Consider the following 18056-nt stretch of genomic DNA (forward strand, 5'->3'; position numbering starts at 1 on the left):
AAATAAAAACAAAAACAAACAGGCGTCCGACGTTCATCGTTTCACCTGCAGAGACGTCGTCAAGGCAACGGCGGTGGTGAAACGTCAGACCAACGTTCAGTTCAAGTGACAAACGTACAAAAAAAACCAAAAAAAAAACTCTGTTAAGTGTGTTTTGTCGTCCGATCACTGGCTCCTCCTCCTCTCCTCTCCTCCTCCTCTCCTCTCCTCCTCCTGCTCCACGCAGCGATCCGCGGCGTTGTCTGGGCAACGGCAGGTGAAGCCGCCGAGCCGCGGGAGGCACAGGTGAGAGCAGCCGCCGTTGTTGGCGCAGTAGTTATAGGCTGGAGAGGAGGAGAGGAGGAGGAGCGGAGAGGAGGAGGAGGAGGAGAGGAGGAGAGGAGGAGGAGGAGAGGAGGAGGAGGAGGAGGAGAGGAGGAGAGGAGGAGGAGGAGAGGAGGAGGAGGAGAAGAGGAGGAGGAGGAGGAGGAGGAGGAGGAGAGAAGAGAAGAAGGGAAGAGAGGAGAAAAGAAGAGAAGAGGGGCGAAGAGAAAAGAAAAGAAGGTAAGAGAAGAAAAGAAGGTAAGAGAAGAAGGGAAGAGAGGAGAAAAGAAGAGAAGAGGGGCGAAGAGAAAAGAAAAGAAAGTAAGAGAAGAAAAGAAGGTAAGAGAAGAAAAGAGAAGAAGGGAAGAGAGGAGAAAAGAAGAGAAGAGGGGCGAAGAGAAAAGTAAAGAAGGTAAGAGATAAAAGAAGGTAAGAGAAGAGAAGAAGGGAAGAGGAGAGAAGAGAAAAGAAAAGAAGGTAAGAGAAGAATGGAAGAGAAAAGGAGAGAAGAGAAGAAGAGGAGAGAAAAGAAAATAAGAAGGGAAGAGAGGAGAAAAGAAGAGAAGAGAAGAAGGGAAGAGGAGAGAAGAGAAGAGAAAAGAAGGTAAGAGAAGAATGGAAGAGAAAAGGAGAGAAGAGAAGAAGAGGAGAGAAAAGAAAAGAGGAAGGGAAGAGAAGAGAAGAATGGAAGAGAAAATGAGAGAAGAGAAGAAGAGGAGAGGAGAGAAAAGAAAAGAGGAAGGGAAGAGAGGAGAAAAGAAGAGAAGAGGGGAGAAGAGAAGAGAAAACAAAAGAAAATAAGAGAAGAGAAATAGAGGAGAAGAGAAGAAGAGCAGATAAGAGGAGAGAAGAAGGGAAGAGAGGAGAGAAGAGAAGAATCAATCAAAACCATTGATCTGTTGTCATTGATCATCTTCCTGAGTCTCAGGCTCTGATGCCGACCAATCAGAGTTCAGTGAGCCTCTGAAGCCCCGCCCACTCAGCTGTAGCTCCGCCCAGCTCAGAATGTTTACAGAAACACAGGTAGAACAATGACGTTAGGCCATGCCCACTTCGCTCTCTGTCACCGGTGAACATCTGCAGACGGATCGGAGTTCGAGTCCGGACGCTGCTGCTGCTGCTGCTGCCGCGGCAACAGGAAGCAGAGGATCGGATCATGCTGTAGAGGCTGTAGGTCCAGGGCTCGGGGCCAGATGTTGAGTCACAGCTGCTGCTTCGTTCTCACCACACAGTTCCCACGCTTATATCACCCACATCATCATGTTACACACACATCTGGAATCAATCACCACCACGCTCAGGGAGAACATGCCGTCCGCCCACTGCGCCACCAGGCCGCCAGACTCACTACCTCACTTTCACCACTGAACAAACTACATTCAACTGCTCTGTCTGTTCACGACGGGAATCGAACAGGTGATCGATTTACACTTCATCTTATTGATATTAACTAAAAGCTGGATGTTTTCTTTTTCTTTTTTGCCTTGACTTAATAATAATAATGACTTTTTTTAAAACTCTTTTTAACTTTAAAGGGATAGTTCAACATTTTGTCAAATTGGCCCATTGCCATAATAATCCCTATAGTCATAGCAGTAGGTTTGTTACCTTTAATTGTCGGTGCAAGCTGTTTTTAGAACGGCGGAGCAGAGCCGCGAGCTGCTCTGAGCTACGCTACGGAGGCTCATTATGGGATTTCTTGGTTTCAACTCATCAAATACACAATCCAACAACTCCACAACGCTCTGGTGGACAAGTTGTGAGCTGCACATTCACCACGCTATGAGATAATAACACAACGTTACCAGATAGAGTTGTTTTAGAGGGAAATTCATGCAAAACCACTGATGCACGTTGCCTTCAGGGACAGTTTTTCATCAACAGTCTCTGCATTTACCTCTAAAACAACTCTGTCTGGTAACGTTGTGTTATTATCTCATAGCGTGGTGAATGTGCAGGTCACAACTTGTCCACCAGAGCGTTGTGGAGTTGTTGGATTGTGTATTTGATGAGTTTGATGAGGGAAAAACCAAGAAATCCCATAATGAGCCTCCGTAACCAATGTTTAACTATCCCTTTAATAGTAAGTTGTTAGAGCTGTCTAGATAAATAAGGCGATCAAGTTTCAGACAGTTCTGTAAGTTATTCCACTTTTGAGGGGAACTGGATCAACAAATTGATCGGACAGACTGAAAAGGAGTCGATCGAAGCGTACACCTCTTCTTACCTTGCGGACACTGCGTGGTTGCCGTGGTGATGCCGTACAGCCGAGAGCGTTTCTGAGGCAGGAACTCGTCCGTCTCTTTCTCTGCGTGTCGATCCACAGCGACCACGGCCTCCCTATCGACGACCACACACACACACACACACACACACACACACACAGGGTCACGTAACACGTTTAACTCGTTACGCATTATATAGTTGGACATTTTGGTTACATCGTGGCTCCATATTTGATCGTACAACTTGTTCACCTACACATTTATGCCTGATATTGGTCAACATTTGAACAGTATTTTACTGTAAGATACTATATAACTGTAAATAGCAAAGGATTGTGGCAAAATATTTGTCCGTACTCTAATTCTTCCCCACTGTAAAACCATTGACAGTGAAGTGTAAATGTTAACAAATAGAAAAAAAGCACTTATACTGCAATACTATGACTGAGCAACAATACTAATACTGAAAATGAAAATACAGTAATACTGTAACTGAATCCTTTAATTTACAGGCCGGTAATTACATGATAATGTCAAGAAATAGCCAAGAAATAACAATTAATTGCGTCATTATGTCTAGAAATAACAATCAATATAATGTCGAGAAATATCGCCAAGAAATAACAATTGATTGCGTAGAAATATAGTAGAAATATCGGTCAACTGCAAGGACTTGGTGGAGAAAAAAAGCATGAAAAGCATGTGACATTTATGGAAAAAACATGACATTACTGTGAAATTGACGGTTATTTCTCGGCTATTTCTAGACGTTACTACGCAATTAATTGTTATTTCTTGACATTGTCACGTAATTAGCGGCCTGTAAATCAAAGGGTTACCAAAAACAGTTCTAATACTGTAAATCAATACAGTAAAAATACTGAAATGAAAACACAGTAAATGACAATTCCGTAAAATACTGTAAAAAAAAACAAAAACAAAAAAAACTGTAAATAGGAATACTGTTAAAAAACTGTAAATGAAAATACTCTAAAAGTACATTATGTATGTAATACATTTTCACTTCATGATATAATGCCGCATTTTGTAATATAATTCTTGAACACGATCAGTAATAAATTTTGCTGCATTTTGTTATAAGTTGTTACATAATGCACCAAATTATTACAAAATGTGGGTTTTGCATTTTTTTTAATGAAGTAAATGGTAATAATTTGGTGCATCATGTAACAACTTATTACAAAAAGCAGCAAAGTTTATTATGTATTGCATTAAAGAATTTTATTACAGAATGTGGCATTATTACATCATGAGGCTACATTATTACATAATGCGGCGCTACAATTGAAATTGTACTGTAATTTCCCAGCTTGGGATCAATAAAGTATATCTATCTATCTATCTATCTATCTATCTATCTATCTATCTATCTATCTATCTATCTATCTATCTACACTGCAAAAACTCAAAATCTTACCAAGAATATTTCTCTTCTTTCTAGTCAAAATGTCATTTCTAGTCAAAACAAATCTCATTATACTTAAAATAAGACTCATCACATTAAAAAGCAGCTTGTTTTTAGACACTTTTTACTTTTTTCAAGCATATTTTCACTTGAAATAAGTAGAAAAATCTGACAGTGGATCGAGTTTTTCTTTCTTATTACAAGCACAAAAAACCTGCTTTCACTGGCAGATTTTTCTACTTATCTCAGGTGAAATTTAGTTTGAAACAAATGAAAATTATCTCAAAACAAGTTCATTTTTAGGTGATGAGTCTTATTTTAAGAGAAAAGAGATTAGTTTTGACAAATATTCTTGGAAAGATTTTGAGTTTTTGCAGTGTATCTATCTATCTATCTATCTATCTATCTATCTATCTATCTATCTATCTATCTATCTATCTATCTATCTATCTATCTATCAACATTCTACAAAAATACTGAACATGTTTGACCCTAGACAGGCGAGGAACCATATACGGTAGCTTTATTGACTTTGATTTGCAAAATAAAAATGAAAAACGTTGAAAAAAGTGAGAAAGTGAGAAAGTCGAACCTCCTCCAGTCGGTGTAGTAGAGGTTGCGTCCAAACGCCACCAGAGCGAAGGGATAGTGAACGCCCTCCACGATGCGTCTCCTCAGCCGGCGGTGAGGATCCATACACTCCAGCACTCGGGTTCCTGCAGAGCGACGGACGAAGGAGAAGAAACCGGGTCAGAACCTCGTTGGCTGCTGCAGCTCTCACCTCATTTATTTATTTATGTATTTATTTAAGGATGACAATGCACATTAATGGACATAATAAAATGTAAAAGTGCCAGTGTTAGCCAACGGCTAGTTTCTGACTGTAGGGTTAGGGTTAGATATTAGATAGATAGATAGATAGATAGATAGATAGATAGATAGATAGATAGATAGATAGATAGATAGATAGATAGATAGATAGATAGATAGATAGATAGATAGATAGATAGATGTAGTCCTCCTGGCAAGGTGTTACTGTAAAAGCCATTAAAATAAAGGACATAACAACAGAATTCATAAAACAGGAAAAAACACACATGTATCCAACAGAAACCAACAGACAAAAAAACTACAAAGAGAGACAATGAATTAACATGACGCTACTATGACAGAAGAAAAAACAAAAAAAGACTGTTTATGGATGGATAAGATGGATGAAGATGCAACAATGCAAGAGGACAGAGTTTCTTGATGGAGTTGTGCTAGAATGGATATAGTACAGTGTGATAAAGTGCTACAGTGCGCAATAAAAAACTGTCAGGGATGGATGGATAGATGAAATGGGGGTGCAGCAATGCAAGAACCAGGGCAGGGTTTTTAATCGGAGTTGTGCCAAGATGGAATAAGAAACACAAACAACAACATACAATGTAATAAGGTGCTACAGTGCTCAAGTAAAAGGTTGCAGTGCACGTCTCTGCTGCTCTCTCTGACCTGCGTCGGCCCAACACAGCTGCTGGTTGTCGGTGTCGAAGGTCAAACCGTTGGGGAGCCCCAGGTCGTCCTTCACCAGGACGCTGCGGTCCGTCCCGTCCATGTTGGACATCTCGATCTTGGGCCCGTCTCTGTTCCAGTCGGCCCAGTACAGACGCCTGAAGCCAACACAACCAAAACCAGTTAGAACATCATTAAAGGGATAGTTTAGAACATTTTGTCAAATTGGCCCATTGCCCTATAATCCCTATAGTCATAGCAGTAGGTTCGTTACCTTTAATTGTCGGTGCAAGCTATTTTTAGAACGGCGGAGCAGAGCCGTTTCTTGGTTTCCCTCATCAAACTCATCAAATACACAATCGAACAACTCCACAACGCTCTGGTGGACAAGTTGTGACCTGCACATTCACCACGCTATGAGATAATAACACAACGTTACCAGACAGAGTTGTTTTAGAGGTAAATTCATGCAAAACCTCTGATGCGCGTTGCCTTCAGGGACAGTTTTTCATCAAGCAGTCTCTGCATTTCCCTCTAAAACAACTCTGTCTGGTAACGTTCTGTTATTATCTCATAGCGTGGTGAACGTGCAGGTCACAACTTGTCCACCAGAGCGTTGTGGAGTTGTTGGATTGTGTATTTGATGAGTTTGATGAGGGAAACCAAGAAATCCCATAATAAGCCTCCATAGCGTAGCTTTGAGCAGCTCACGGCTCTGCTCCGCCGTTCTAAAAATAGCTTGCACCGACAATTAAAGGTAACGAACCTACTGCTATGACTATAGGGAATATGGCAATGGACAAATTTGCCCAAAATGTTGGAACTATCCCTTTAAACCTGATCACATGACGCCGCTCCGTTCACTCACTCACCCGTACGATGGGTTGGCGACGATGGGCCGCGGGTTCACCAGGTCGGTATCGAACAGGACGCGGCGCTGGCTGCCGTCCAGCTTGGACACCTCCACCGTGTCCTTCATGGAGTCGGTCCAGAAGAGGAGGCGCGACACGTGGTCGATGGCGACGCCTTCAGGACTCTGCAGCTCTGGACACAGAAGCATCGGGGTCACCGGTGTTGCGCATGTTGATTTTGACAAGTAATCAGTTATAGTTACTCATTACTTTTCCCAAAAAGTAACTGAGTCACTACATTATAAAACTACTAATTACATGCAAAGTAACTATTGTGTTACCTGTTTATTACCTGTTTTTGCGGTTGTATATCTCAAGCAACTCAATTGTATTTTTCATGCTGCATTCACATGAAATTGGGCAGACAGCAGACGGACGGCAGCCGCTGCACGACGTAACGGCATAAACAAGCCTCTATGTAAACAAGTGGTCCGTCAGCACGAGGCAAAACAATACACGTGACAATATGTTGTCATGGCGATGTGGTATTGTTTTATCTGACCCACGTTTTACCGGCTTTCTCTGGACTTCTGTGACTAAAATGACATCTGGTTTGTTAGCGACGGCCGTCTGCCCGACTGCAGGTGAATGCAGCATCAGTGTAACGCAGAATCAATTTTAAGCTTTTCTTATTTGTTTTTAAATGCCTGAACAACCTTGCTCCACCTTATCTATCTGATCTGCTTCAGCCTTACTGCCCACCCCGATCCCTAAGATCAGCCGACCAGCTGCTGCTGACAGTCCCTGAAACAAGGCTGAAGCTCAGAGGTGACAGAGCATTTTCCGCTGCTGCACCCAAGCTTTGGAATGAGCTGCCTTTGAATGTTAGACAGGCCTCCTCGCTTCCTGTTTTTAAATCTCTTTTAAAAACGCACTTCTACTCCCTCGCCTTTAAAGGTAGGGTCTGGAGTTTTGCTCGTTGCAGTTTGTAAACAAAACATTGAAACTCAGCCCCTCCTCTCGGGCTAAACTGTGTAGCCTCCTGCCCCAGACAGCAGCAGTTGTCATGACAACAAAGGAAAGGAAATGCAGTCCGAAAGAACCGCTGGAGCCGTGGGCCGATAGCCGACCATTCGCCAACACCAGGAGCCTCCATGTATGTTTTTATGCCGTTGTGGTGAGCTGGGAAGACGGTGTTAGCGGCGGATGCTAACCGCTACTGTTAGCCGAAGTTAGCCTCGAGCTAGCTCACGACAACGGCCCTAATACTTGTTACCAGTCGAGGCTTTAGTTGTTGGTGACGGTCGGGAATCGGTCCGCGGCTCCAGCGCTTCACTCAGACTGTATTTCTTTTTCTTTGGTCTTGTTTTTTCTGTTTTTTGAAGTGATTTTGTGTTTGTGTCTTTATTCCTTTTATCTTAATCTTAAACCTATTTTATGTCTCAATGTAAAGCACTTTGGCTTCCCCTGTGGTTTTTTAAATGTGCTTTATAAATAAAGTTGATTGATTGATTAATTGATATCCCTTTAACTGTTTCCTCGTTGCTACATCACGGTGACGTCCGTTGTACCTTGAGTGACGACCGGGACGACGTCTCCTCCGCTCAGACTGGCCTTGCTGATGGCCGGCCCGGTGATGTCCGTCCAGTAAACCGTCTTCTCCACGCAGTCGTAGGCCACGGCGATCACCACACGGTCCTGAGAGGAGAGGAGAGGAGAGACACACGGGGAAAACAGACGCTTTCATTCATTCATTCATTCATTCTTCTGTGAGACGTTTTCAAAGAGTCTTTTGTGTGACGTTCGGCTGAAGAGGCTGCAGATTTATGAACTTCATGTCAGAGGAGAAAAGAGTTCTGACGCTGAAATGTGCTGCAGAACAAACGGAGGATTGTTTCAGGCGCCAACGCTCGACTCACGATGAACAGCGACAGTGTGCGACTCTGTATGTTCGCCGACGTCTTCACATACGGACAGGAAGGAGCCAAGAATCATCTTCATCACAACGTCCCAACAACTCAACAACTCAACATTTTCACATCTGGAGCCCCAGAAAGATCTCTCTAGTGATCAGTTCACACTCTGAGCTAATCAATACAGATGTAGGATGATCTGCTTCTATAACAAAACCAACTGCAGCCACTAAAGGTGAAGCTGAAAGTGCTTTTCACCACATCATGGCGAAGCTAGGTAGCCTTAGACAGGAAACAGATGGTTTAAATCAGGTGTTTTCTTTCACATAAATGAGCTGTGAATACTGCAGAGTAGTTTTTTATTCCTCAAAGTGCATCTGGAGACCCGGGAGGCCGGTTCGTAGTCCAACGAAAACTTTATATGAGAGTAATTGGGCCAGACACAAAAACGTCCATAAAACTTTCCAAAAACCATTTAATATTCCTCCACACTGCTCGTCCACTGCAATCCAAGTGTCCTGAAGGGAGATAGTCCAGAGTACATCGTATGAACGCCAGGCAAATTCAATACAGGACTGTTTAGGCTGTAAAAATGTCCTAAATGACATTGTTTCCAGTAAATGATTGTAGCGATAGTTTTCTCCCCCCGGGATGACGACGAAGGTTGGCCGGCTGACCAGCTCTGCTCAGTCCGGACTTTGTTAGGCTGTAAAAATGTCCTAAATTACGTCGTTTCCAGTAAACTCTGGACTATCTCCCTTCAGGACACTTGGATTGCAGTGGACGAGCAGTGTGGAGGAATATTAAATGGTTTTTGTGTAGTTTTATGGACGTTTTTGTGTCGGGCCCTATTACTCTCATATAAAGTTTTGGTTGGACTAGGAACCGGCCTCCCAGGCCTCCAGATGCACTTTGAGGAATAAAAAACTACTCCGGAGTATTCATCAGCATGAGGGGGAGGCACTAATAACTGAATTTCATGTTTTGGTGAACTATTCCTTTAAGAATAATGGTGGGAAATGACTAAAATAACCTTTTACTATTGTAACGATAATGGGAAAGCCAAAATAAAGAGGTAAATTAGCCTGTGTCCAGCTGTGTCAGGTCTTACTGGGATGTGCAGCAGAGGTTTGGCCTCGTCCGTCTTGATGTTGTATCCGTCCAGAGGAACCTGCTCGATTTTCCCGCTCTGAGCAAACAGCAGGTGCGTTCCCGCGGCGACGGGGTGAACGTCGGGCCGCGGCGTCGGGCCGACTGCAGGGGGCGGAGTCACCGCCTGGTTGATACCTGCACAGGGAGGGAAGTCAGTGACTGGCTGTTTGTCGTGTGAGTCAATGTTTGAGGTTAAAGGGATACGCCAAAATTTCTTTTTTTTTCGTGTCTTGCCTCACTCCCGAGTCCATGACCAGCAGATAGACACCATCCTTTCGACTGTGCGTGCAGTAACGAGGGAGATAGAGCCATATCGTCTGTAATTAGCTTAGCTCAAACACTGGAAGTGTATAGGTAGTGTTAGCCTGCCTCCACCTAAAGTCATCAGAGAAACTCTTCGGCAACTCTAAACGGAAACCGGTGGGCCGATCTCCGTCTCAGAGCTGACAAAACTCTCCGGTAAGGCATCTTGAGCGGTCAAATGCTGCTAACGGGACGAGATCGGTCAAAACGGAGGGTTCAAGCAAAGACGGTTTATTTTGGTTCAAGCTAGCTACATCGAGGGTAGGTTAGCTTCCTATTTCAAAGTAAAAGCACAAATTCTATAGTCATGGTTGTCTGTATGTAAAGGGCAACGGGTGTTTCATTTTGTGAAAGTAACCGAAAGTGCGTTGGTCACAACGGCTAGCTTGAGTAGCGCCGAATTCGTCCCAACAAAATTGTAAACAGCTGGTATTTAGACAAATTAACGACACACTGCTGATCTAAACAGCTACTTTCTCGCCTAAAAATGTTTGAAATGTTGATAAAGTGATATATTTACAGAGTTTAGAGCTAAAATTAAATCAGTATACACTTCCAGCGTTGGTGGAGGCAGGCTAACGCTACCTATACACTTCCAGCGTTGAGCTAAGCTAATTAGCGACTTTAGGTGGAGGCAGGCTAACACTACCTATACATTTCCAGCGTTTGAGCTAAGCTAATTACGGGCGATACGGCTCTATCTCCCTTGTTATTGCACGCACAGTCGAAAGGATGGTGTCTATCTGCTGGTCATGGACTCGGGAGTGAGGCAAGACACACGAAAAAAATCCCTTTAAAGCTACGTTCAACTCACAGAGCGGCGTGCTGCCCGGCCCGGTGCGGGTGTTGGGGATCTCCTGCCCGGCGGCGTCCACGCACCAGCACTGACCGATGCTGACGTGACACTGCGTCGGCTCGAAGGCTCCGTGCTCGTCGCACTGAGGGACGAACTGACCGCCGACGGCCGGACGAGGACGGAAGAAAGAGAAGAAGCCGGAGCCGGTGGCGGCGGCGGCAGCCTGAGCGCTCTCTCTCTGGCGCTCACATGGTGTCTTCTCCCGCTCTGAGGAACACAGAATAACAGACAGAGTGAGACATCCAGGATCAACAATCAATATTTCATCACAAAGGGATAGTTCAACATTTTGTCAAATCAGCCCATTGCCATAACCCCTATAGTCATAGCAGTAGGTTCGTTACCTTTAATTGTCGGTGCAAGCTATTTTTAGAACGGCGGAGCAGAGCTGCTCAGAGCTACGCTACGGAGGCTCATTATGGGATTTCTTGGTTTCCCTCATCAAACTCATCAAATACACAATCCAACAACTCCACAACGCTCTGGTGGACAAGTTGTGAGCTGCACATTCACCACGCTATGAGATAATAACACAACGTTACCAGACAGAGTTGTTTTAGAGGGAAATACAGAGACTGCTTGATGAAAAACTGTCCCTGAAGGCAACGCGCATCAGTGGTTTTGCATGAATTTCCCTCTAAAACAACTCTGTCTGGTAACGTTGTGTTATTATCTCATAGCGTGGTGAATGTGCAGGTCACAACTTGTCCACCAGAGCGTTGTGGAGTTGTTGGATTGTGTATTTGATGAGTTTGATGAGGGAAACCAAGAAATCCCATGAGCCTCCGTAGCGTAGCTCTGAGCAGCTCACGGCTCTGCTCCGCCGTTCTAAAAATAGCTTATAAATAAGTTTATAGGTGTGTATAAGATCAATAATCAGTATTATTGGCAGTAATAAAGGGCCCCAAAATAAAATCTTGCTCAGGGCCCTGTGGAGTCTTGGACCGGCCCTGTTGTGTTGAGTTGAAAACGTTTTTTTTTAAACATCCAGACCTAATCTGACCCACAATAAATACATAGAAAAAAAGCAAATATACATAACTGGAAGTCAAATACATAAGGAATATTTTTCCATGTGTTTCAAACTTCAAATTTTGAAATTCACATTTTCATTTAAATTCAGCGTCCTTCATTTGTGGAATGATCAGAAGTTAACTTGATTAACTTCATCAATGTCATGGTTTAAATTCAGGTGCAAATAAATATAACATTATAAATGTTGTTTATTTGTCCTTTAAAATCCACTGTGAATGATCTTTTTTCAGCTTTGAACGACCGATTTTCAAGATTTGATCCGACCTATTATCTCATCTTATCACTTTTGAACAGGAAACATGAATCCCTGACGATGAATAATAAATATTAATCACTGGCTAATTTCTGTCTACATCCGTTCTGGTGAGCTGCTGCTGGTTTGACTGAACTTTATTGACAATGCTGTGAGCAGACAGACAGACAGACAGGGCTCAGTACAGTACGTGGCAGCTGAGGAGACACAGACGGTGGTCACGGCCACATCTGGAGCCGCCGCCGCCGCTCCCTCACACTCTCTTATCCCCAAGGGCGTCGATGTGCGACCGCGGAGCAGCCACAACACCGCAGTCTGGCCCATCAGCCACAGACTAAACCACAAGGAGCAGCAGGGGGGAGGAGGACGACCCCCACCAGAGACACAGACACAGAGAGAGAGAGAGAGAAGGGTCCGGATCAAAGGCCGGAGACAAAAGGAGACCGAGCTGCGACAAGTTTTGACAGGGGACAGAAGAAAATGATGGTCTCCAGAGGCGCCGTCATAAAAGAGAAGCATGAAAATATGACAAAACTTTGGTTTGGAGCAGCGAAGTGTGTGATTAACTCCAGCTGCCAACACCTGGAGTCAGAGAGGAGGAGGAGGAGGAGGAGGAGGAGGCTGACACAGCAACACACACAGCAGCACAACAACAACAACAAAAAGCAGGGAGAAGACTTCAGTGTGTAACCGTCTATAAATAGAACAATATATCACCCGTGTACAATAATACAACCACATACGTACCTCTACCGTTTAGGCCGTTCCTTTTTGCACTAGTTCTGCACTGCAAAAACTGCTCAGAGCTACGCTAAGATATTTGTCTTATTTCCAGTCAAAACAAATCTCATTATACTTCAAATAAGACTCATCACATTAAAAGTAGCTTGTTTTTAGACACTTTTTTACTTCTTTCAAGCAGATTTTCTCTTGGAATAAGTAGAAAAATCTGATAGTGGAGCAAGTTTTTCTTTCTTATTACAAGCACAAAACAACTTCCTTTCACTGGCAGATTTTTCTACTTATTTCAAGTGAAAATTAGTTTGAAACAAGTGAAAATGATCTAAAAACAAGTTTGTGATGAGTGATGAGTCTTATTTTAAGTGGAAAGAGTTTAGTTTTGACTAGAAATGAAACATTTTCTTGTATTCTTGGAAAGATGTTGAGTTTTTGCAGTGTGTATATTTTTATTGTTTTGGACATTGTAGGATATATTTTATTATATATTCTGTCTTATTCTTAGGTAGTCTAATTGTTCCTCTTTGTAATTGTATTTTATTTGCACATGAGTCAGTTATGTTGAAGTCTGGTCCATTAGTTCTTAAACCAGAGAAATCGTTTCATTGGTCGCCTGTTGATGACATCACATCCTGTTGTGTTTGTCTCTGATGGTTGAAATAGAAACAAGAAGCTGAAGACAACAACTCCCATGATCCCGTGCTGCTTTGTGACGTCACTAAACCTTTGTTATTGTTTTGTTTTGACTATTTCAACAGGTTTTTATCCTTTTGTGTTGAAATGTATCCCTTTGTTTTTTTTAAGAATGACAGAACGTGTGTGATTGTTGAAACACATTTCATCGCCTCATCAGGACCAGACAGATAATTGGTCTTTAATTATTCTGTCTGTCAGCGAACGCAGCCTCAGATGTTTGTTGAGTCTCACATGAAGCTGTTTACACTCAAACATCCTTCAGCTCGGCGCTGTGCTACGGTACGGTACGGTGGCCCTGAGGGCTCAACACAGCAGGCTGACAAAACACATGCAGAGACAAAACCTCACAACTCAACAGGAAGTGTTTCTGGGGACTCAATAAAGCGAGGGACCAGTCAATAGAGTGAGGGACCGGTCAATACAGCGAGGGACCGGTCAATAAAGTGAGGGACCGGTCAATAAAGTGAGGGACACAATAAAGTGCGGGACCGGTCAATAAAGTGAGGGACACAATAAAGTGAGGGACCGGTCAATAAAGTGAGGGACCGGTCAATAAATTGAGGGACCAGTCAATAAAGCGAGGGACCAGTCAATAAAGTGAGGGACACAATAAAGTGCGGGACCGGTCAATAAAGTGAGGGACACAATAAAGTGAGGGACCAGTCAATAAATTGAGGGACACAATAAAGTGAGGGACCGGTCAATAAAGTGAGGGACCGGTCAATAAATTGAGGGACCAGTCAATAAAGCGAGGGACCAGTCAATAAAGTGAGGGACACAATAAAGTGCGGGACCGGTCAATAAAGTGAGGGACACAATAAAGTGAGGGACCAGTCAATAAAGTGAGGGACCAGTCAATAAATTGAGGGACCAGTCAATAAATTGAGGGACCAGTCAATAAAGTGAGGGACCAGTCAATAAATTGAGGGACCAGTCAATAAAGTGAGGGACCAGTCAATAAATTGAGGGACCAGTCAATAAATTGAGGGACCAGTCAATAAAGTGAGGGACCAGTCAATAAAGTGAGGGACTAGTCAATAAAGCGAGGGACCAGTCAATAAAGCGAGGGACTAGTCAATAAAGCGAGGGACCAGTCAATAAAGTGAGGGACTAGTCAATAAAGCGAGGGACCAGTCAATAAAGTGAGGGACCAGTCAATAAAGTGAGGGACTAGTCAATAAAGTGAGGGACTAGTCAATAAAGCGAGGGACCAGTCAATAAATTGAGGGACGGGTCAATAAATTGAGGGACCGGTCAATAAAGTGAGGGACTAGTCAATAAAGCGAGGGACCAGTCAATAAAGCGAGGGACCAGTAAATAAAGTGAGGGACCGGTCAATAAAGTGAGGGACCGGTCAATAAAGTGAGGGACCAGTTAATAAAGCGAGGGACCAGTCAATAAAGTGATGGACACAATAAAGCGAGGGACCAGACAATAAAGTGATGGACACAATAAAGCGAGGGACCAGTCAATAAAGTGAGGGGCCGGTCAATAAAGTGAGGGACCAGTCAATAAAGCGAGGGAACAGTCAATAAAGTGAGGGGCCGGTCAATAAAGTGAGGGACCAGTCAATAAAGTGAGGGACCAGTCAATAAAGTGAGGGACCAGTCAATAAAGCGAGGGACCGGTCAATAAATTTAGGGACGGGTCAATAAATTGAGGGACCGGTCAATAAAGCGAGGGACCGGTCAATAAATTTAGGGACACAATAAAGTGAGGGAACAGTCAATAAAGCGAGGGACCAGTCAATAAATTTAGGGACACAATAAAGTGAGGGAACAGTCAATAAAGCGAGGGACCGGTCTGGGGACACAATAAAGTGAGGGACCGGTCAATAAAGTGAGGGACCAGTCAATAAATTGAGGGACCGGTCTGGGGACACAATAAAGTGAGGGACCGGTCAATAAAGTGAGGGACCGGTCTGGGGACACAATAAAGTGAGGGACCAGTTAGCTTAGCATTAGCCTTTAGCCTTTTGGTCCCTCCCTTTATTGTGTCCTCGGATCCAGAAACACTTCCTGTTTGTTGCTGGGGAGTTTCTGTCAAACGGATGAAGTCGTGTTTTGACCCCTCTGAGTAGGGTTGCCAACAATCTGACTCTCCAATGAGGGACATTTTTTCGCGGCGGCGGCAGTGGGGGAGGGGGGGTTTAAAACCAAAGACAAATTATGACATGTTTACAGCAAATGCATTGGCTATTGGTTTATTTTGTTACTTTTAGTAGGCCCATATGATATCTTGTGCTAGGCCTATCACTTCGAATATTAAGTGTAAATCAACCCCAGGCTGCACTTGGCTGAATTTGACATAATTTCAGATTAAAAACCATAGATGGCTAAAAAAATTCCAGGCTAGGATGATGATCCGTAACAACAGATTAGAACATTTTTAATTAGTTTGTAGTAGCTAGGTGTGTAAATGATCAAAAATCAGTAGCCTGACATTAATAGAGGGCCCCTTAGGGCCCCATGAAGGCTTGGGCCGGCCCTGATCACAGATAAACAGGCTCTAGGGTATTTAGAAAAAAAAGAAAACAGTACTACAAATTAGCCGCCGGCCGTCCTGGGCTACCGGCCGTTCTTCTCCAGAACACACAGGTGTCCAGTCCGTCCCTGCAGCTGCACTCGCTTCGGCAATTTGTGAGCAGAGGCAATGCTGCTCCGACGTCTGCTCTCTCTGTATGAGCGCGTCGCAGAGCCGCACATACAGAGCACATATCCGCTGATCTTTTTTTTTCTTTTTGAGGAGTTGGCGCTTCTGCATGCACCAACAAACTGGCTTGCACACCACGCCACGCGTGTAAAGGGAGGGCTGTGATTGGAGTGCGGGACGTTGGCTGTCCCGTCCGGGACAAATCAAAACCGGCTATATCCCGGGACGTCCCGCACAATCCGGGACGGTTGGCAACCCTACCTCTGAGCCACCGTACTTTTACCAACTTCCAGGTGTGCTAGGCGTCATCCGACCTACCTGTGGACACGGGGCTGCACTGGAAACCGTCGCCGTGGAAACCAGGATGACACTGGCAGCTGTAGGAGCCCTGAGTGTTGGAGCAGAGCGCGTCGCGGTGACATGGATCCTGTTGACACTCGTCCACATCTGGACACAGAGAGAGAGAGATACAATTAATCACCATAGAAACCAACTTCAACATCAACTGCCGGAGCTAGCGGCTAATCGTTAGCTTCTTCAGCAAATTGTCCACCGTGTCTCAGATTTGTGTCGTTTCCCAGCTCACAACTCACAAACAAACAAACAGAAACGTCAGTACAGGCTAACATAAGTGCGCTAACATTCTCACCATGACAATACAAAAATGTTAGCATAATGATATTTTTTTGTCTATTTCTAGCATTTAGCGAGTTTTGTCGTCACGCATTTGCTAATCATTAGCTTCTTCAGGACCGTACGTTCCACTGTTTCATCGTCCAAACAGCTTCTGGGATTCGTCTTCGTCTTTTGATCACAGTGATAACAAGTGATGGGAATAACAGCGTTAGACTATGAAATAATGGCGTTAACGGCGCTACTTTTTTCAGTAACAAAAAAGTTCCCTGTTATAACGCCGTTACCGTTCCTGACAATAAAATGCGTTGTTACTTGACTCAAGAAGTCCCGTCACTAAATAATAATACACCTGTTTAAGTGTTGAACGTTAGCCTATGGTTATAAAAACAATTTTCAGTCCATCAACTAGTTGGAAAAAAAACGTTTATCTGGAACTAACCGACTCACACAGTATTCCTCCACACAGGTGGAGCGAGTTGGTTAGTTCCAGATAAACGGGAGGTAAGGGGGCGAGTCCAAGTAATTTTACATATTTGAGCATTAGTTAGGCTACTTTTCCTGGTAATAAGTTACTTACTTTTATAATGTAGTAATTCAGTTATACTTTCGGGGGTAAGTAACTAGTAACTATTATTCATTTAAAAGTAACATGCCCAACACTGGTGATTCAGCTCACGAATACAAACGTTATTTTAAATACTCAGACTGAACGAACACAGTGATGCTATACTAAACACAGTGTATGCGCCGTAATAACAATATCAACAAAATATTATTGGTCATAAAAGTAAAGGAAGGATTTTATGAATTAATTTTTTTCTGTTGTGTTTCTACTGTTGGACCGTCTCAGTCCACAAACCTCCTGATTCTGTGAGTTTAGCTTCTGCAGCTGAAGCTAAAGCTAAAGCTGCAGCACTTTCCCATCAGTGAACTTATTTTACGGCCTGAGAAAAAGTCTTGAAATGAACTTATATATGTTGTTTCCATGACAGTTGTGTATCAGGTGTCCACAGTGGAGCCGATCGACCGTCTCGTTCTCAGCAGCTTCAGTGAAACCTCTCTGGGTTTTTCTCTGGAGACTGCATGGTCACAGTTTTAAATCAGAGGCTTCGTGGCCGAGCGCCGAGGACGGAGGCTCGGGTCCAGCTGCAGGAACATTCCTCACCGTCCGCAGTCTGGAGCCGAGCCCGGACCAGGAGGAGGAGGAGGACGATGTATATACAAGAGATGAGCTGCACAGCTGTCGGATCTTCTGCTCTTCTGCACTTCCTGTCCAGGTGGAAGCGTTTCCTGTCCCCCGGGGGCCACAGAGCTGAGTTACTGACCGACCGACCGACCGTGTGTCTGTCTGTGGCTCCTCTGGTCTGTTTCAGTGTTTATGACCGACAGTCAGAGCTACAGGGGCTACGAAGGTAAATCTGTGAGCGACACCTGAGAGCTCAGCGTTTCTCTGGGGAACGGTTTAGAGAGCGCACATGTTCTCTCACTCAGATTCAAAACACATAGCTACACTTTATATTTCT

The 18056-nt window shown here is 43.9% G+C and overlaps 1 protein-coding gene across 1 annotated transcript in view; it reads right to left on the bottom strand.

Annotated features, from left to right (window-relative positions):
- Positions 1-91: 91 nt before the first annotated feature.
- The window catches only part of LOC146992453 (nidogen-1-like), a 41804-nt gene continuing 23839 nt past the window's right edge, over positions 92-18056 (bottom strand). Inside the window, exons 12-20 of the mRNA XM_085790658.1 lie at positions 16216-16344; positions 10482-10730; positions 9324-9499; positions 7871-7997; positions 6321-6492; positions 5449-5606; positions 4547-4670; positions 2531-2643; positions 92-323 (exon numbers count right to left, since the gene is read on the bottom strand). Of these exons, the coding sequence (XP_085646784.1) occupies positions 166-323; positions 2531-2643; positions 4547-4670; positions 5449-5606; positions 6321-6492; positions 7871-7997; positions 9324-9499; positions 10482-10730; positions 16216-16344 (1406 nt within the window). The 3' untranslated portion in view covers positions 92-165. The remainder of the gene's footprint in view (positions 324-2530; positions 2644-4546; positions 4671-5448; positions 5607-6320; positions 6493-7870; positions 7998-9323; positions 9500-10481; positions 10731-16215; positions 16345-18056) is intronic.

Source organism: Trachurus japonicus, chromosome 1 (assembly GCF_045865225.1).
Source record: "Trachurus japonicus isolate A0001 chromosome 1, Traja_1.0".
NCBI classification, from domain to species: Eukaryota; Metazoa; Chordata; class Actinopteri; order Carangiformes; family Carangidae; genus Trachurus; species Trachurus japonicus.